This window comes from Danio rerio, chromosome 23, assembly GCF_052040795.2.
Source record: "Danio rerio strain M-AB ecotype USA chromosome 23, GRCz13ab, whole genome shotgun sequence".
NCBI lineage: Eukaryota > Metazoa > Chordata > Actinopteri > Cypriniformes > Danionidae > Danio > Danio rerio.
In genome coordinates, this window is record NC_141043.1 from 45,794,305 (window position 1) to 45,816,661 (window position 22,357).

At 36.2% G+C, this 22,357-nt stretch overlaps 1 protein-coding gene across 2 annotated transcripts; it reads left to right on the forward strand.

The window, feature by feature from the left end:
• The first annotated feature begins 2,638 nt into the window (after positions 1-2,638).
• Positions 2,639-20,629, forward strand: cyp2aa1 (cytochrome P450, family 2, subfamily AA, polypeptide 1). 2 transcript variants are annotated; one of them, XR_015522951.1, is made up of 10 exons: positions 2,639-2,861; positions 5,109-5,262; positions 9,388-9,540; positions 9,710-9,870; positions 9,977-10,150; positions 10,236-10,377; positions 12,851-13,035; positions 16,002-16,143; positions 19,601-20,315; positions 20,496-20,629. XR_015522951.1 is itself a non-coding variant. In NM_001025557.2 (9 exon segments), coding segments are annotated over 9 exon segments (1,497 nt in total). In that variant the 5' UTR covers positions 2,639-2,666; the 3' UTR covers positions 19,792-20,149.
• The last annotated feature ends 1,728 nt before the right edge of the window (positions 20,630-22,357 follow it).

The window sequence follows — 22,357 nt, forward strand, 5'->3', positions numbered from 1 at the left end:
TAAAGTAGAATGATTTCCCAACAGTCGTCCCGATAGGTTTAATCTTCTTTTTTCCCTTTGCAAAAATAAACAGGATTTTTGAAATACGGCTGTTTCATTCCCTTCAAACAGCAGATGTCATGCAGTGGCTGAAAACTACTGTTTTTTTTATTTTTAATTACTTTATTTTAAGCATAATTTATATATATATGTACACACAGAACAAGAACAAACATTGGCTCGTACTTTAGACAAACAAAAGACAATATAAAAGAAAACAACAAAAAAAAAGAGACAAAAAAAAAAAAACATGCATCATAGTCACAAAACATACAATCAAAACTAGAGAGGGTGTATTGTTTAAACCGGTTAGTGGATTGCTCTTGAGATGTAGATTTGTCAAATAAATGAGGAAATTGACCCCAAGTACCCAAAAATTTTCTCGGGGAGCTAGTCCCTAAAAATCTAAGTCTCTCCATCTGAATAACAGTCTTCATATCAGAAATCCAGTTCTGGAATGAGGGAGGTAACGGTGATTTTCAGTTATTAAGCAATAGTCTTTTAGCCACCACCATGCCTTGCACTAAAGAGTCTTGCACTGTTTGAGGGACAGAAAATGTGTTTTTGTAAAAATCCAAAAATAGCAAGTTCGGCATCTGGCAGAAAAAGTGTACTATAAGCCTTGGAGTACCAGTCAAATATGTTGGTCCAGAGTCTGTTCAGTAGGGGACAGAGCAAAAAAGCATGAGCAACCGTGTCCTCTGCTATTTTGCATCTATCGCACATTGGTGAGACAGAAGGAAAGATTTTATGGAGCTTGGCTTTAGTGTAGTGTAGACAATGTATGACCTTGAATTGTATCAGTTGGTGTCTGCTGTTGACTGAGCATGATTGTAATGAAGTCAAACAATTTTCCCATATGTGTCTGCAGAGAGTCGATTCCCAAATCTTTTTTCCCAGGCAACTTTAAAGCTCATGGAGGATACTGTAGGAAACAAGAATTTATAATAAGATGCATGTTTCTGAAAGTTTTAATTAAGATCTAAGAGCTGCTTGGAGCTCAGACCCCTGAATACACTGAGGTAACTTTTAGTGCATGCCAGAGTGCGTGTATGGACACGTGATGTGCATTTTGTACTCTGGATTTAAGGTTTTTCACAAAAGCTAGATAAAGAATCACATCATTCAGGAAGAATGACATCACTGGTGGTGTAAAAATCACAACCTATGGTTTGACATGCACATAACACATGGATTAATAGCCTTTTTCCTTGTAAACTAAATCCACCATATGTATAATTGGAAAGAGGGCTTTTCATTCAAACCACATGTATGAAAACATTTGGTCATTTCTGCAAATTTAATAATTAAAAAAGGTTGTGGTGGCACCTAAAGGCTTTATAAAAGTTGTTTTCTGTCACTACTTGTTTATCCTGCATAAATGCATTTTGTTTATAGCTGCACAAATAATCAATCTCAATTCAAACACCCATGAAAAACTCATTATAAATGATGGGGATTTGCTTATGTTTATTAATCCTTTGAAGAGTTGCATTCAAACCTGCGTTTGATCGAGAGTTTCGGTCTTTTGAGTTAGTTATAAAGTTACAAACAATTAACACAGAAGTACTGGGATAAGTTTATAGTTGAGATATAAACATTGGTGTTTATTGAAAAGATTAAAATCACTATTTAATGTGCCTTTAACATGACACTCAAAATGAAAATTATAGGCAGCAATTATTTGATTTAACCAGCAATCAAATATATGCCGATGAATGATTCTTCAAAAATGAAACGTCTAGTAACGAAGCATGTTTTTTTGAGCGAGTTACTGGATCATTCATTAAAACTTTAAAACTAAATATGATGTGTTGCACAAAATATTATGTTACTTTTATATTTTTAAAAAACAGTGGTGAAGATAATTTTCAGTGTTGCAGTTTACAATTTATTTTTATTCAGCTGTTTATTTCATCATTTTGTTTTTAATAAAATTACAGGTTTCAAATACTGTTTGTTGAAACCAAAAGTTTGTGACTTAAAAACCGTAACTTGATCCGACAAGCGTTTGCGCCCTGCGCATGGACCGTCAAAATAGAGCCCTTTGTCTATTTCACTTCATACATTGATTTTGTATCTTATTCTAAATAAAGAAATGAGTTATTAAAACTATTATATTTGTGTGTGTGTGTGTGTGTGTATATATATATATATATATATATATATATATATATATATATACACACACACATAGATAGATAGATAGATAGATAGATAGATAGATAGATAGATAGATAGATAGATAGATAGATAGATAGATAGATAGATAGATAGATAGATAGATAGATAGATAGGTAGGTATTTTGAAAAATCTCTGTGTTAAACAGAAATTGGGGGGAAAAATAAACAGGGGGCTAATGATTTGGGGGGGGGGGGTAATAATTCTGACTTCAACTGTAGATAATCATATAGATAATTAATCATTTATAATCATAAATAATTTTTGTATTTTTTTTCTTGACATTTTCAGCTGGCATTTACCATTCTCCACATCAGCAATCTGCTGACAGCTGAAAGGGTTAACAGCAAGTCAAACTCTCTTTCTGTCTCCTCCCTCTTCCTCTGTTTTTAAAGCTCCTGACTTTCTGCTGCTCTTGTGTTTGTCCCGAACTCAATCTGTCATCATGTTAGTGGGTCTTGTGAAGTTAGACTTGGCCTCTGTAGGCTTAACCCTGTTCCTGGGTTTGATTTTTCTGGTTCTGTTTGAGATCTTCAGGATTCATTCCTACAAAGGTCGATTTCCTCCTGGTCCAACACCTCTGCCTTTTGTGGGAAACTTACCACATTTCTTGAAGAGCCCAATGGAGTTCATAAGATCCGTAAGTCTTTGCTGGTTTCTTGGTTGGGGTTTAACATTTAAATGTTATTAGTTCACCCAAAAGTAGTTTTTTTTTTTTTTTAATTCTGAACACCACACACCTGCTACAAACACATTTGTAACCGGTCTGTTATCACTTGCTGTTTTTACACTGCGTGTATTATATGACCTTTGCTTTACTGAAGAGGTTTATTAGTATGTAAACTGACATAGGCAGTGCCCACCACAACAGTGTGTAAACTCCTGCATTACAACAGAGTAACTAACACAACAGACAATTATAAAAGGCTAAAACACAATCAGAGATAATTACTGATGGATTAACAATATTGCTGGTGTACATCTGTCAGGGCTCTTTATATCTGCGTGCCCCTGAACGCAATCATTAGCTGGCTATAGTGCAAAATAACGCAGCTCTAGCGCTACTCAAATTCATATACTATAAATGTACAGTATATACTCGTGTTTCTGATTACATGAGTTCAGTTAATACACGTTGAGAACTTAATTTTATAAAATAACGAGCGGAAAGACACTTACCTCAGCCGAACAGGTGCGTAGTCACAGCAGCGCCAGAATCAAATATCAAAATAAAAGTCTCTAGGCGGAAAAGCGTCCAGTCAAAACACTGCAAAAAAGGCTTTTCTTACTTAGATTTTTTTGTCTTGTTTCGAGTCCAAATATCTACAAATTCTAAAAGCAAGAAGCATTTTTTTGACAAGCAAAACATGTTGTCTTGTTTTAAGAAATAATATGCCAAAATGAAGTGAGCTTTTCCTTAAATCAAGCAAAATAATCAGCTGTTTTTCGATTTATAAGATTATTTTGCTTACCTCATTGGCAGATTATTTTGCTTGATTTAAGGAAAAACTATTTTGGAATATTATTTCTTAAAACAAGACAATATGTTTTGCTTGTCTAGAAAATGCTTCTTGATTTAAGGAACTTTAAGATATTTGAACTAGAAACAAGATAAAAAATCTAAGTAAGAAAACCATTTTTTGCAGTGAACAAAAATGATTCAGACATGATTCAGACGCCTGCATTTCTTACAGTAACAGTTTATTCGATATAGATTAGTAAATGACGATAAAACATGTAGGCTAAAGCTTGTCAGATCAAATTAATCATGATGCAGATAACTTTAGTAATCAATATGAACACAACCAAAAATAATTCAATGTATAATATGCTTACACATATTTTCACATTACACATCTTACACAGGCCTAATAATACTTTCTGGTTCAGCCTTAGCGTAATGACGGCATATCTTTGCAAGCCTTTCATTTTTCAACCCTTTCATTGGTTTTAACTAATTTATTGCTGGCTTATTTGCTGTCTATTATTAAGATATAGACTGTTTATTAGTACTTATGAAGTATGATCATTATTCTACATTTCAGATCTTACCCAATACAACCCAACTTGCTTACTAGCTATTTATAAACAGCAAATTGGTTGGTAAAAAATTAGTTAATGGCTTGAGAATGGGGTATATGCCGAAGCATGCTAATAGGACTTTTAATTTGCCAGTAACCTAGGTTAAGCCTTTCGTCAAATTGAATGCCAATGCAAAATCCGGTGCGTTTAAGGTCTGTTTTCTTTATAAATCAGCGACCTCCACTAGCTGAGTAATATCCGATTTAAAGTGGGTCTCAGATTGTACAAGAAGCGCTGTATTACATTACATTTCCCCCGCCATATCTTTATAATATGAGCATTTGTTTTACCCCAGTATATTCAATGGAGCTTCTGCGTTAGCCTGTCGATTCTGACGGGCGCGTGCGAGTAAATAGCTTTTTGTCTCGTTTTACGCTTGAGCAACTAAATAAATGCTAAAGTTTATTTAACTGAATGTATTTTAATGACATTACAACATTGATGCTGTATAAGGAACCGTATAAAATGTTAAAAAGTTCTCAATAACAGGTCACCGGAAGTGTATCAGCATGGGAACTGCACTAGCTCGGCATATACCCGATTGTCCCTTAAGTGTGAGCTAAGTTTTTTAGTTGTTGTTGTTGTTAATAAAATAGGTGTGTTTGCTTCATTTAGCTTTCCTCGCTGAAATAATAATAATAAAAACTTGTCTTGTGCCCACCAGTAAAAAAAAAAAAAAAAAAGAAAATTCAGTACAATACAAAACAGTTGCAAGTATTTTAAAGAAAAATGAAATGTATTACATACAGGTTGAGAAAAGTTCTCTGTAACACATTGAACCTGAACCTAATTGTTTTCCAAACAGATGCCTCAATATGGAGAAATGACCACTATCTTTTTTGGGAGAAAGCCGGTAATAATGCTTAATACAATCCAGCTCGCTAAGGAAGCCTACGTTCAGGATGTTTTTTCTGGAAGACCTGCTATACCTCTTTTTGACTGGATAACTAATGGACTCGGTAAGTAACACTCCTAACAATAATTCTTCCAAAATAGGTGTAAGAGTTTTTATAGAAATAAGGCTGCACGATATTGAAAAATAATAATTCCGATATATATACACAAACATATGACTTGAATAGCTCTTTTTGGAAATAATTTGTCATTTTGGAATGGTTCGGATGGTTATGGAGGGCACCAGTGCCGGTTCTAGTTTAAATGAAACCACCCCAAACATACCCCCTACCCAGTCCCCCAAGAAATAAAGACACTATGTGGTTGACTTTATATATATTTAAAATATTTAAATATACATTTTAAATATAAACATTGAAAATAATTATTCTAAATACATTTAAATTTATTTATTTTTAATAAATATAACAATTTGTTTATTATTTTTAACAATTATTATTCTAAATAAATAACAAATCAATTCTAAATGTAACTGAACAACAATGTAAAGACACAACTGGAGTAATATTCTAAGACTTTTGCATGAATATTAATTATGACAGTTCTACAGAATACAAAGAATATATGTTTCATTGAATTATCTGTCGTCTTAGATCGACTCATGGCTGAGCGCTAATGTTATGATGTCTTAGTTATGTCCCTGATGCATTATTCCTTCTTTCTGCTTCATAGCCATGCTTAGTCAAAGTAACATCATCATAATATGATATAAACTTTAGTTTTGTCAATGCATATCGGTGTGCTTTTAAACAACTGGGATCAGGAGCTGCGTGTGTGAGGCGCACGGGAATGGCTTTCTGCGCATATGCGTCAATTTGCTTTCACCAGGGCTGCTTCTGTTGCACATAAAGAATAACAAACTTGTGCGTGTGCAAAAGACGCCAAATGCAATAGTATCTGGATGCAGCCTTTATGATTCAAGCTGAGATTGCATCACTCAGCGATGCAATGTCAGACACGATGCACTCAAATGGAGCGAGTGACGTCACTGTGACGGATGGGGTTAGGTGAGCCCATTAAAAAGCATTGGATGCAGCTCAGATTGCACTGCACCAGATCTGCATCCAGACCCCTCTCGCCAAATGTGTATAGCTCCTAACACCTTTATTCTGTGATAACCACTCTAAATTAATACACTTGCATAAAGTAAATCTTATCTCAACTTTTACTGGGGCACTTTTTTTTTTGCACCACCTCCCCATGCCGCCTCCAGCAAGATGTTGCCCTGGGCAATCTCCTATACTGCCCATGCCTAAATCCGCCACTCATGCATAGACTAATTAAAATCAAATAAAGTGTGTTTTTCTGAGAAGTCATACAGTATTCAGGCACAGAACCTGAATAATCAAATATTACTTAGTAAAATATCCCTGTATATTCTTCATCTCGTAAATATTTAAATATAATCTTTGTTTTAAAATGTATTGTGCCTTTAAATTCTCTTGGAATCTACTTGATTGTCACAGGTCTTGAAACATTCACAACATTATGGATATACTTTGCAATGGTAAAATATGGTACCTTATCAGCTATAATGCACACTGGACTTTGCACATGCTGCTGTGTAAAGAATTGCGGGTGTGTACATTGCAATATCGATGCTGAAACCATATATTGTGCAGCCCTAATAGAAATGTAATGGAAAAACATTTTGTTTCCTCGAAGTACTTTTCAGAGAACAGGTATTAAAACTACAACTTTTTATGACAAGATCCTTTATGTAAGGAATCATTTAGGATGGTCCTATTAATTATTTATTGAAATAATGCACACATGAAGTGGGGATGTGGCCATTATCCGAAGCATGCATTATTTTCTAATAATTCAATTGACCAGAGTCAATTATTCTGCTTGTACTGTGGTTACCACATTGTTCATATTATGCATTTAAAGACATTTGTCCTTTTTTTTCCTCACACAAGCTGTGTGTAGTAATAGTTTGTTATCTCAGCTAAAACCTGTTATTTTGTTTTGATGTATTTTTTGTCTGATGTATCTGTGAAATAACACATTTAGCTTAGGAACTAAATTAAGGTAGACCTGCAGTCTGGATCAAATGCAGGGCTTGAAATTACCATTTTTATTTGGTAGCACCTGTGCTTCCGACATCAATTATTTAGGAGCACCAGAAAAAAATTAGGAGCACCCACCAAAAATGAATGAGCACCACTGCAAATTGTATATTAGGGATTTATTTTATTTGAATACAACATCAATCAGGACTAACAAATCAAAATCTGGCTGTCCCACAATTTTTTATTATTAAATGAGGGTAAAACAGAAGTGATTGTCTTCAGCCCAGCTTTAACTTCAGATTGTCTTATTGATGACAATAATACTAACAATGAATTACATTTCTCATGATCATGCTGCCTTGAATGTGCTTGAATGCGAGTAATATGCTATAAAAAGTCCTACTGTTACTTTATAAAAATTAATTTATCAAACAAAAATGAAGCATTGCAGTAAGAAATATTTATTTTGTACTATTGTTTTTAAATGCATGTCACTAACACCACTTCCGGCAAAATAAATAATAAGTAATATTTCTGCTACAAAACAAACGAAAGACTATAACAAATCATTCAAGTCAATGCTGAAAGCTGCAAAGCAGTCATCAGTAACGTTAACTAAATAGAAAAATAATACACATCTCAAGAAAGAACGGATAAAAAGTAAAAAAGTCTCACTTCTGCCTCTCTTTAAAGGTTTTTGTTTCGGTTTGTGTCATTGTAAATGCTCAGTCTCGTTATGCGCTGTTTTATATTATTTTGTGTTTGTGGAATAAAGCAGGCGAGTCAGTCGACCCTATAGCGGCACAGACCCCGATTCGTCCGATAACCACCAGTGAATACCTTAGTTATAAGCAGAAGTTTCAGTTTAAACTTAGTAAAGGCGAGCTTCTTTGGCGATGACGTGTACAGTGTTAGATTTTACATTTACATTTAGACATTTAGCAGATGCTTTTATTCAAAGCGACTTACAAATGAGGACAAGGAAGCAATTTACACAACTATAAGAGCAGCAATGAATAAGTGCTGTAGGCAAGTTTCAGAATGTAAAGTGTAAGAAGCAAAGCATTAGTAAAAAAAATTTTTTCTGTAGTACAGTTAGCGGTGGAGCCAGAGAGGCAATTGCAGATTAGGAAGGGAAGTGGAGACTAAATAGTTGAGTTTTTAGTCGTTTCTTGAAAATAGCGAGTGACTGATGCAGTTAGGGAGTTCATTCCACCAACTGGGCAGATTGAATGCGAGAGTTCGAGAAAGTGATTTCTTCCCTCTTTGGCATGGAACCACGAGGCGACGTTCATTTACAGAACGCAAGTTTCTGGAGGGCACATAAATCTGCAGAAGTGAGAGCAGATAAGGAGCAAAGCCAGAGGTCGCTTTGTAAGCAAACATCAGAGCTTTGAATTTGATGCGAGCAGCAACTGGCAGCCAGTGCAAACGGATGAGCAGTGGAGTGACATGTGCTCTTTTAGGTTCATTAAAGACCACTCGTGCTGCTGCATTCTGAAGCAGCTGAAGAGGTTTGATAGAGTTAGCTGGGAGCCCGGCTAGTAGAGAGTTGCAATAGTCCAGTCTGGAGAGAACAAGAGCTTGAACAAGGAGTTGAGCTGCATGTTCAGATAGGAAGGGTCGGACCTTTCTGATGTTATAGAGTGCGAATCTAGCTGACATTTGCGCTAAACACGCAGTTAATGCAATGCGTAGACATTTTGGCACCTTCTCCGCAAACACTTGATTGATCTCGGCAGACGGATCAACATTCACCACATGATCGCTGTCACCGGCGCTAATATTTGTAAATTTAAGTGGGGTTTGCATACCTGTGTGCTTTTCACCCTTCGGCCATTTGTATTTCCCGCCGTCACAAAAGCTCCCTATCATCTGACAGCGGAAAGCCTTGAGAGATTGCCAGCTAATGTGAACTTATACAGCGGCATAAAAGACTTTAGAAAGTTTGCACCACAACCACTATATGCAGTCACACGAATGCTCCCAAATATATAATGAGGTTGCGTAGATTAAATTTCGGGCGCATATGGTCGCAATTTCAAGCCCTGAAATGTAAGCCTTATTTTTGAGTGTACAGTTCTTCTTGGGAGCTAAATGAAAGCATTATGCTAAAGATGTGTGGGTTTGAAGGTGTGTTTCTCTCTTTTTTAGGTATCGTGATGGTCACATTTAACAACTCGTGGAGGCAGCAGAGACGGTTCGCTCTGCACACACTCAGGAACTTTGGTCTGGGGAAAAAAACAGTAGAAGATCGTGTGTTAGAGGAAAGCCGACATCTAATTGCTGAAATGCTCAAAGAAGAAGGTACATATGTAAACAAGCTCTTCTGTGCTTTCTATCGTTTTATGAAGCATTTTGGATTTGTGATAGTGTTGTAGTATTCAGTAAGTGTTGTAGGTTCAGGCTTCTTTTTGTTTATTTCCCATTGCCTAAATAATATTGTATTGGAAATAGCCTCTTTTTTTGTTTGTAGGCAAGTCAATGAATCCCCAGCATGCCCTACAAAATGCCATTTCCAACATCATCTGCTCCATCGTATTTGGAGATCGCTTTGAGTATGATAACAAACGCTTTGAATACCTTCTGAAAACCCTGAATGAAAACATCATGCTCGCAGGATCAGCTGCAGGACAGGTATGATCTAGTCTTTCTTTATGCAACTTTATAGAAAAATATTATTTTCAAAATAAACCTCCAATGGACAATTTAAGAATGTTTAATTGTGGTTTATCTGTCTTAGATTTTCAACTTAGTCCCCTTCATCAAGCATTTCCCTGGTCCACACCAGAAGATCAAGCAGAACGCCGATGAATTATTAGGTTTCATCCGAGACGAAGCTAAAGAACACAAACAAACTCTGGATCCAGACAGTCCACGAGACTTCATTGATGCATATCTACTAGAGATCGAGAAAGTGAGATCATGAAAGAAGGCTTCTCATACGTATTCATTTAATTGTTATTTCAGCAAACTAACACTTTTTTTTTTACCTGGAGCAGCAAAAGCCAAGCAAAGACTCCACGTTTCACGAAGAAAACCTGGTTGTGTCAGCATCTGACCTGTTTCTGGCTGGAACCGACACCACAGAAACCACCATCAGATGGGGACTCATCAACTTGATTCAAAACCCAGATGTACAAGGTACTAAAGCAAATTTATATTGGTCATTATGCCATATTAAACGCTATATGGAATCTGTATGGGGTAATCTGTGGCCCTTACAAGCCATTTCTGATTGTGGGGATTTTGGCTTAAACCAGCCTAGGATGGTTGGCTGGTTTTAGCTGGTCAATCAGCCAGGTTTTAGAGGGGTTTTAGCCACTTCCAAGCTGGTTTCTAGCCATTTCCAGCCTGGTCTTAGCTAGTCAGGCTGGAAAGTGACCAGCTAAAACCATCTTAAACCAGCTTGACCATCCTGGTTTAAGCTGGACATAGCTGGTTTTGGCTGGGCTCCCAACCTGGCTAGGCTTGTAAAGCTGGTTTTAGCTGGTCATCTCCTAGCCTGTCCAGCTAAAACCAGGCTGGAAATGACTGGAAACCCACCTGGAAGTGGCCGAAACCCCTCTAAAATCAGGCTGGTTGACCAGCTAAAACCAGCCAACCATCCTAGGCTGGTTTAAGCTGGATTTTTCAGCAGGGTTTGGCTGCACTTCCAATGTGGATTATTCATGTGGTCTATTAGGCTGCATTTACACTGTATGGTTCAAGTAAGCTAGAAAAAATAATCACATCTATTCCAATATTCTCAGAACAGATTCTTTGTTCATGCATGGAAATTTATGCCCTCATATCTGCATTGTAAACTGATAGATTGGCAGGTAAGCAGGTAGAATTTTGTTCACTGTAAGTCTCAAGTATATGAAAAACAGTAGCAAATGACATCAAATCTGACACTGTCATCTCAGAACAGAGCTCTTCAAAAAGAGTCCAAAAACTTAAACCTCATATACAAGGACACAAAAGATTTTATATTGCCACTTATCACAAATCCATTTAAGCATGTTAACTAGCCTTCCAGTTCTGTTCGGGTCAAATCTGACCGATTTACAACTTAAATCACTCATAAATATTGTGTTTTACATCTGATTGCCTCAAGGCCTTATAATGTCCTCCACATTATGCATTCGAACATTATGCATTCACAGATATAAAAGTGATGTCGCACTAGGCCGACAAGAAAATGAATGAATGAATGAGTTTTTCTATAGATGCTTTACAGATTATCATTATACATTGTATGTGTTTGTATAATTATATGTATTTTCCATTTTTATTTATTTTTTCTTCTCTCGGTCTTTTCCCACATATGCAAGTGGGTGTTTGTGTATCTATGCTGAATTTATGATGATAGTAGACTTTGCTTGTTAAATTATTTGAGTGCCATTTGAGATGTTTAAATGAGTCATGTGACCGTAGTACTCAAAAGAGACTCTAGACGCACCTGATCACTGTTACCCTGATGAAGGCAGACTTCTGCCGAAACGTAGGTTTTTAGAGATTTAGCCAAGTGAATAAAGGCTTTTTAATTTTTTCACTTTATTCGAGTGCCTTGGACTGATTCTTGTTGCTGTTTTGATGAATTTCCTACCCAAAGAGCACCGACCATACATTTGAGCTCACCCCAGAACGATTTTTTTGTTTGTTTTTTCTAGATTAATATAAAAGTGATGATCATCTCTTTCATTGAATTTTGAGTGTTTTAATCAGCCTTGTTACACCTGTGGTGTTCCCGGTCAAAAGTGACCGCCATAGGAAATTAATGGGTATCCAGGCTAAATTCATCCCTTAGACTACAAACAAAAGTTTTCTTTATTAAATATTAAACAACAAAATGGTATCCATATGTTAGATTTTTTTTTTTTTTTTTAGTTTAAACTTTGTCCGTTCTGCTTGACACAGAAAGGAAATTGTCTTCAACACTGGATTTAAGACAACAATTACAAACATACAACGACCACACAATAACAATATTCATCAAGACAACAACATAAGTTAAACGTTTAAAAATCAAATAAGCCTCATGAAAAATACTGCAGATCATTCTTGGCTACATTTACTTCAAACAGTGATCCGATTTAATATAACAGTTGCCACAGGGATAAATGACTTTTTACAAGCATTTCTTCGTGCTTTAGGAATTCTAAACCTGCGTCCTGATGGTAACAATTCAAATGCTGAGTGAAGGGGATGTGTATTATCTTTAAAAATCACAACTGCTGTTTTTTCCATAAAGGAGTCAAATAAAATCTGTAATGAATGTTGTGTGTGACCAGTTATCTTATTTGCCTGATTGATAATTTGCGATAATTTCTTCTTCTGTTTAAGTGTTGTGTTACCAAACCATGAAGCAATATTACATGTGAGAACACTATTTATCAATGATCTATATGTCATGTTTAAAATCTGTGTACTAACATTAAAACTTCTCAACTTGCAGAGAAGATAGAGGCGCTGACTTGCTTTCTTATAAACCACCTCTACATTACTATTAAAATTATGTTTATGATCAATAATTATTAAATATTATAATTATTATGGGGACATTAGGATAATATTTTGTGTTTAATGGGTCCTTAACTTTTTTTCCCTTTTAACCTTTTGTCGCCTAACACAGAGAGATGTCATGAGGAGATTGTTCGGGTTCTGGGTTATGACCGCTTGCCTAGCATGGATGACCGTGACAAACTACCATACACTCTTGCCACAGTTTACGAGATTCAGCGCTGTGCAAACATTGCTCCTAATGTGATGCATCAAACCATTCTACCCACAAAACTACATGGATACAACATTCCTCAGGTAAATAAAAAATGGAGCCTCAGTGAATGAAGTTCAGTTAAAAACCAGACAGCCATCTCAACTGGATTGATCTAGTTCTAATGTCGAAGTAAACTTTAGTTTAAACAAAAACACTTAAACTAGATCATTTTGACATGATGAAGATGACTAAATTAGACTACTTCTATGCCACTAAAGCTCAGTCGTGCCTAGCAGTAAGCAGCTTACCATCTTCTAAGAGGCATTTAGGGCCCTATCATAGACCTGGCGCAGTGTGGCGCAAGGCGCAATAGTCTTTTGGTAGTTTCAGCTTGGCGCAAGAGTCGTTTTGAGGCATTGCTCTACGCTGTTTAAATAGCAAATGCATTAATGCTCATTTGTGTGTCCATAGGCGTTCTGGTCTATAAAGGAGGTGTTCTGAGGCGGACCGCTGGCGCGTTGCTATTTTGAGAAACTAAAATAGATTTTTCATAAGACCAAAACAAAACCCAGTCTAAAGTCCAGCGCAGAGTTGCGCCTCGCTTACACACTGCTTAATACGCACAAGAGATCAATAGGCAAATATCTTTACATATGAAAAAATTTAAATATTAAGGATATATATATAGGATATAATAAGAATAGATATAGGATATAAATATAAAGGATTAAAATATTAAAAAACATTATTTTCTAGCCTACATAAATAGGAAAAATCACTGCTTTTTGAGCACACTTTGTTATTATTGTTCATTTATTCGTTTGCTGGAAATTAGAACTGAATTTAGAAATAGTTTTGAAACGAATATTTGCGCTTAACAATCGCAATGAATTATTTATAGGCTAATTGATGTCTGTGTGTAAAGGTTTCCCTATCCAAGAGCGAATGTGAAAGTAGATCCATTATCTCTCATTCTCACGCAGTAGATGCTCTGTTTAACAGTTTACAGCAGTAACTGTTTGCTGGTGAAATGCTAATTTTTTCCACTTAGACTTACTTTGCGTCCTGTAAATAGCGAATGCGCTCTTGGCATGACGCAGCTGACTCTTAAAGGGAATGGGAGATGAGACTCTAATTGGTTTATTCTCAAAACACACCTATAACTCATTAAGAAAATAAACTCAACCCTTTTAGACCATGCGCCACGGCGCAAAGCGGATTTTCCCGTCCTTAAATTAGCAAAAACGCTTCCTGACACGCCCTGAAAGCGTTTGCGTCCTGCGTTTTGCGCTCTGCGCATGGACCGTCAAAATAGAGCCCTTAATGTCAAAATATTTCATGTCTTGGGCTAGGGAGTGATTTTTCCTGCAGCCAGTTCTCTACCTTCAATTATGTGAGGTGGCTGTGTATCTCGTTTACTCCACAGTCATGTGAGCAGCCCCACTAATCGATATTCGATCGATTTCCAACTACAACAGCATTCAATAACAAAAAAATTCATTATTGATAATTATGGATTAGTTGTTGCAGCCTTCCAAACTTTGCTGAAGTTTTGTTACTGTAGTTACTTTGAATAGACAAGTCTAGTATACTGTTGCTATTGATCTGAATGAGAATGCCACTATATTTTGCCATCATGAATCATTCGTTGTTTGAAGATAACCAGCGATTTCTAATGTCTAAAAAAAGTAATGCTCTTTAAAATTGTTCAGCGTATGTAGCTAAAGCACTAATAATTTGGTATCAACCTTCTTCAATTGAAGTGCTTTTTTTCATGCACAAACACAGAAACTCCAGGGCATGATACAACAAGAGTAATGTAACCTGAAATCACTTGCTTTCTTTGCATAGATATCGTCCCATATAGTGACATGGATATTGAGGGAAAACACGATTGAGATGTCTTCACTTGGCATTTTTTAGACAGAAAAAAGCCTTTTGTGAGCAACTTTGAGCTGTGTAGCTTGGCAGATCTTGTACATGCACAATAATAATTTAGCTAGGCTTTATAACACACTAAAGAAAAAAGCATGCAAATGCTTCAACTTACCTCCCTAAAATAGTACATTATCCTCCTGAGACCCGAAGAATTTTTTTCTGTTTTTCTTTTCTTCTATGATTTCCTACATCCATTGGGTTAAAAACAAATTCTACAATTTAGAGTTTTTACATTTTGTTTTTAATTTTACAGCATGTCCACTGTGAAGGACCACAGGACCATTTTAGTTTGAAACGACCGCCACTCAGACAACAAAACTGTACAGGATATGGCTGTAAAGGGATATTAATCCAATATTTATGTAACAAAAAGTAAACAAAAGCCTTTTATAGAAATTTCTGAAACAGTTTAGTCTGAAAGAGAGCCGGACTCAAAAAAACTAAACAAAAACAAAAAAAGAAATGATGTTAATCCAAAACCATAAATCTAATTTACCATAAAAGTGATTTAAAACTGATTGTCATTCTCTAATTGTCTTTAATTCTCTAATTGAGAGTCTAAATCAGAGTCTCCCTCAACTATTTTATAAAGAATCCTCTCTGCTTCAGTTATGCCTCCTACAACATGCAGTTATTAATTACATTAAGATGGTCCTGGTGTCCACTATAGTGGTCATTTAAAAAAGTAGGATATTTTAAAACACACACAAAAAAAGCTGATAACTATTTTAAAGTTAATAGCTTTGAAAGCTAAATGTATTGTTCCTGACACTTTAATAAACAAATATATATGTAATAATAATAGTAAAATACATGTCTCCTTCCCATAAAATTAGCTTTTTTGTATGTCGGCCATTTTGGATGCAGTGCAAGAAGTGGTTCCCAGCCAATCAAATGACAAATCACTAGAAAGCCCAGGATGTCCTCTGAACAGTACAACAGGACTTGCCAGAGTAGCTCAAAAAAAGTCAAAGAAAATTGATAAAAACACAATGTCCACTACAGAGGTCAATAGGTGGGGTCTCAGAAGGATATATGATAACATAATGTATTCGGATATGGCATACAAAATAACCATTTAATCTGTGAAAAATATCATTATACTTTGCCAAACTTTTTTTTTATACAGGGAACTATAATTCTTACAAACTTAGCTGCAATTTTCAGCAATAAGGAGCACTGGAAGCATCCCGATGCATTTAACCCAGAGAATTTCCTGGATGAGAACGGACACTTCAGCAAGCCGGAGTCTTTCATTCCATTTTCACTGGGTGAGTCAGCTGTTTGTCAAATTAATTACATATTTAAAGGATTAGTTCATCCAAAAATGAAAATTGTCATTACTTCTCATGTCATTTCAAACCCTGGAGACCTTTGTTCATCCTCTGAACACAAATTAAAATATTTCAGATGAAATCTGAGAGCTCCCTCATCTACCATAGACCGCAGCGGTTCAGTCAGAATATTATCAAGCTGCAAAAATACTTTTGTGTGCACATAAAAATTAAAACATAAAAATAATAACTTTGTGCAGCAGTTTCTTCTCCTTAGTGTCAGAAGAAGGGGCTGTTCATATATCACGTCTTTTGTGTGTGTAAGTTTGTTATTTGTGACTCACGTTTTCCAAGCGCACTTATTTCACAACTTGTCAGAATACAGCAAGTGGGTCATGTGACTAGAACTAACCAATCAGCTTCATAATTTGCATGGAATATACACATTTCATTAATAACGGTAGATTATTATAATTGCCTTAATCACAGAGCACCCACACACTGCTACAGTTTTAAATTTCTTAATGAATAAAACTTGATTGTTTGTCATCCTATGAGAAAATGGTTGACGGTGATATAGCAACAACACATAGATATATACACTAGATATCGCATACGGACCCTGAGTATGCGTCAATAGCGTCGCCACATTTGTACAGTGCTTCCAACACAAATGTCATTCAACCGCACTAGTCAAGAAAGTGTGACAACGTGAAGATACTGGACTTTTAGCGCTGTGTACTGGTATAGTAACAAGCAAGCAAATATTACAGTAATATTAATAATAGTAATTTAAAAAAGATATTTGCATAATGACCAGCTGGAAAACTCCCGATCATATATGTATATATGTGTATATCTCTGGATCTAGATGGCCACAAACCTCCACTGCAGGTTGGTCCCGCATTCATTTCAAAGTAATTGCTACCCTGTACTAAAATGGCGGCTCTATTAATGCTTTCCTTATAATAGACAACAACAGGGTAGGCGACATCTAATGTAAATATCTATGGCAACTACTTTAACCATGAGGTATACACAAAACAAAACTTTCCATCTGGAGCTCCTTCACGGGACTCCACACTTGTAAACACTCGCTCCATCGGGCTCGCGCGGCTCTCAGTCCCACCCACACTGGTCAGCGCTACCAAGCCGACCAATCACAGAACTTGCACTACACGTTGTTGCAACGTGTAGTTACATTTTATGAGAGGTGCACGTCAGCGACGTCGACGGCCATGGCGCATAGGCTGCGCCAAAGCATACGCGTGCGCTTGACATAGAAGTATAAATCAGCCTTAAGGCGTGCACCCTGAACTGGCTGCGTTTTCATAAAAAGGTTCAAATTAAACTTGTATGCAAAACTGGAATACAGTATTGCATTAAAAAAAAATTGCAAAAAAATAATAATAATACTAAACCACTGTGATGACTGATTTTGTCTGAGGGATTTTAGAATAAGCAAAACAACATTTCAGAAGTTTTTCTGGTTGTTTTGTCAACTAATGCCATTCCATCTAGCCCATTTTTATAATTACGTGATCTATTAAAACAGAATCACGTGACTCTTTTGATGCACATACTAGAATTTATTCGATATATGTGTTTGTATATTCTTTTCTTATTGTGGAAAAAAGTTTCTCAGTTGTGTGCACACCTTTATTTTTAAATGTGCGTTTTCAAAATGTATACTAGTGGTGGGCCATTATCTGCGTTAACACGACACTCTTATCGGGCGATTAAAAAAATATCCGTTAATCTATTCTCAAAGTTGGGTTGGTAGCTAGGTCTATTCTACACAAGCTATGATGACTTTCACCTTGATATTTTAGCAAAGATGTACAGTTGAAACCAAAAGTTTACATGCACTGTAAAAAAAACCACGTAACCATTAAAAAAAAAGTCAGATGTTAATTTGACTAAACTTTCTCTTTTCTTTGTAAGTTATCATATTTGGGTCACACTTTACAATAAGGTTCATTAGTTAAAGTTAATTAATGCATTTACTATCATGAACAAACAATGAACAAAAACATCTACTACTGTATTTGCTCATGTTAGTTAACGTTAGTTAATGAAAATACAGTAGTTCATTGTTAGTTCATGTTAACTCATGGTGCATTAACTAATGTTAACAAGCATGGACTTAGATGTTAATAATGCATTAGTAAATGTTCAATTATGATTAATAAATGCTGTACATGTGTTGTTCATGATTAGTTCATGTTAGCAAATGCATTAACTAAGCTTATTGTAAAGTGTTACCCAAATTTGTTTCTAATATGCTTAATAGCAGAATAATGAGAGATTTTTTGAGAAATTGGTAAAACCTTTCTTGAAAGTCAAGTTTACATACAATAAGATTATTCTGCCTCTGAAAAAGCTCAGATGATGGTGTCAAGGTTTCTGAAGTTTCTGATTGGCTAATCGACAACATTTGAGTTAATTGGAGGCACAACTGTAGAATAGTATTTAAGGAAAACCCCAAACACACTGCTTTCTTGTGTGACAACATGGGAAAATCAACAAGCCAGAATCAACATTTACAATTTGCTGAATTACACTGGGAACAATAATATTTTTTGGAGACATGTCCTGTGGTCTGATGGAACTAAAATTGAACTGTTTGGCAAAGCTGCCGATCTGTCTAAATCACAATAACATTCTCTGCTGGCTCAAAAAGGTGTCCTCTCGTCATTCACTACACAATGCAGATCAAAAGAGAGTACGGTTACATCTGCATACTCCACGTCTTAATTTAATTTTTGTTCAGTTCAGTTGTGACTTTAGCCTGATTAAGGTCTAACCACTAAAAGCATGTGGTCTGTTTTGTGGAGTACATCAAATTGTGGATTATCTCATATGGTCGCCCACTGAAGCTAAGCAGGGCTGCGCCCGGTCAGTACTAGGATGGGTGACCACATGGGAAAGCCAGGTTGCTGCCGGAAGTGGTGTTAGTGAGACCAACAGGGGGTGCTCATCCTGCGTTCTGTATACTGATAGGGACTCTATACTGCTCAGTGAGCGCCGTCTTTCGAATGACATTGTTAACCGAAGTCCTGACTCTCTGTGGTCGCTAAAAATCCCAGGATGTTCTTCGAAAAAGAGTAGGGGTTGAACACTGGCATCCTGGTCAAATTTGCCCACTGGTCTCTGTCCATCATGACCTCCTAACCATCCCCATATGATAATTGGCTTTATCACTCTCCACCAATCAGCTGGTGTGCGGTCTGGTGCAATATGGCTGCCGTCGCATCATCCAGGTGGATGCTGGTGGTGGATGAGGAGTGTCCAGAAAAGCGCAATATAAATGTAGGGAGTTATTATTATTTTATTATTTTCTGAAGATGAAGAGCTCAGGGGTTTGGAAAGACATAAGCATTTTTATTTTTGAGTGAACTAACCCTTTAGGCACAGGCAATAGTTGCTGAATGTATGTGTGTATGTTTATCAGGACCGAGGGTCTGTCTGGGTGAGACACTGGCGAGGACGGAGCTCTTCTTGTTCATCACGGCTCTCCTACAGAGGATTCGTTTCTCCTGGCCACCTGACGCAAAGCCCATAGACATGGATGGCATCATGGGTCTTGTTCGCTCTCCTCAGACCTTTAACGTCGTCTGCCACAGCAGAGACAACGTAAAGTGATCTGAAACAAATCAGACATCATATAATCACACACAAAAACTCAACAATACCAACAAGCCACTGAGGCACACCAGACCACTTTCTAAACCTCAGGCTACAGCTTTTTCTTTGCAGTTTGGCCAGTTGTCCTCATGTTAACGCAGTATCAGGTCATTGAAAATGAATATTTGTGAAAACCCATTGCAGGGTGAGGATTTTCAGAAACTCTGGTTACAGTGTTATGTTGGAGATTTTACCTCATGGCTGTTTTCTCCTTTATTTGATGTAAGCTTGTGTGCCGCCATCTCTCTTTTTCAGGATTTTTGCATTTTCATGTGGATGTGGATTCTTTAAATATGTAGAAATTGTTAAAAAAAAACAAACAAAAAAAAACAACCATGTGCATGTGGACATGGCTTAAATGTATAATTAACTCTTCTAAGATAATTCTGATTATTTTAGTAATAAAACAGTTAATTTACTTATTTATCTTAATATGTTTAAGCACAGATATGTGTTTATCCAACACAATCTCACGGCAATTCGTAACTTTTTGATTTAGTGGCTAATTCGTATGAATTCGTACAATCTACTTCAAACAATTTAGTACGAATTGCTCATCCCCCAATGACAGTTGGGTTTAGGGGTGGGGTCAGGTGCCACGCCTCCTTTTTAAAATCGTACAATTTCATACGACTGAACTCGTACGAATTTATACGAATTAGCCACTAAACTGGCAAAACGTAAAATACTTATGTTTTCTCATAAGATCATGCTCGTTTATCTATTAAAATTTGAAAGGTAAATTTAATTTTTGTTCTAAAAATTTTTTAATTAAACAATTTATTTTGTAATAAAATTTATCCTCGTGTGTGTGGTTTGTATAATGAGCTTTTTGGGGGGGGGGTAGTAATGTAAAGTGCAACTTTTCCCTCTTCAGCTTCAGATACACATCTCCGCAAACTCCACCTAGACCTATGGTTCTCAAAGTGGGAGGCCACACAGGCACCTAACAAAAATCATACATCAATGAAAATCTCACTTATTCAGCTTTAGGATGATATTCAGCTTTAAAGATATATCGTACCCAATCTTTCACCCGGCGCAAGATACGGCGCAATTGTTGTTTGCTTGTTTTAGCTTGGCGCAAGAGTCGTTTTGACGTATTCCACCACGCTGTTAAAATAGCAAATGCATTTGCGCTCATATGTGTGCCCATAGGCGTTCTGGTCTAAAAAGGAAGGCGTGTTGAGGCGCATTGCTGGCGCATTGCTATTTTGAGAAACTATAATAGAACTTTCAATAGACCAGAACAAAGCCGGTCTATTGTCTGGCGTAGAGTGTGTTAGTTGTGCACTTACACACTGCTTAATACACACAAGATGTAGAGCAATAGGCAAATATCTTTACACATGAAAAAGAATTTAAATATTAAGGATATATATAGGATATAATAAGGATATATATAGGATATAAATATAAAGAATTAAAATATTACAAACATTATTTTCTAGCCTAAATAAATATAAAAACCACTGCCTTCATGCCTTCTTCATCTCGGGAGGCTTTTTCAGTTCATTCATACATTTATCATATCCATATTTATATTTGTTTTATTAAAAGCAAGCTTATATTTGTCCACCTGTCAGGTTTTAGACCATATGGGGCACAGCATGTGTATTAGGATATAAGTCAGGTTTTTGAACACACTTCATTATTATTGTTCATTTATTTGTTTGCTGGAAATTAGAACTGAATTCAGAAACAGTTTTGAAACGAATATTTGCGCTTAACAAACAAAATTAATTATTCATAAGCTAATTGATGTCTGTGCGTACAAGGTTTCCCTATCCATGAGAGCGAAAGTTAAAGTAGATAATGAGAATTGGCTTATCTCTTATTCTCGTGCTGTAGATGCTCTTTTCTTGCTTGTGAAATGCTCAGTTTTTCCACTTACAAAGCCTTCATGTAAATAGCTAATGCGCTTATGGCGCAACGCAACTGGTTCTTTAAGGGAATGGGAGATGAGACTCTTGATTGGTTTATTCTCAAAACACACCTATAACTCATTAAGAAAATAAGCTCAACCTTGTTAGACCATGCGCCACGGCGCAAAGCAGATTTTTTCGTCCTTATAATTGCAAAAGTGGATTCTGACACGGCCCTAATGTGTTTGCAACCTGCGCTTTGCACTTTGGTTGGTCAAAATAGAGCCCATACAGTTGCAGTCAGAATTATTAGCCCCCTTTTAATTTTTTTTTTCTTTTTAAAATATTTTCCTAATGATGTTTAACAGAGCAAGGAAATGTTCACAGTATGTCTGATCATTTTTTTACTTTTGTTTTATTGCTGCCAGAATAAAAGCAGTTTTTAATTTTTTAAAACCATTTTAAGGCCAAAATGATTAGCCCCTTTAAGCTTAATATTTTTTATAATCTACAGAAAAAACCATCATTATACGATAACTTGCCTAATTACCCTAACCTGCCTAGTCAACCTAGTTAAGCCTTTAAATGTCACTTTAAGCTGTATAGTAGTGTCTTAAAATATCTAGTCAAATATTATTTACTGTCATCATGGCAAAGAA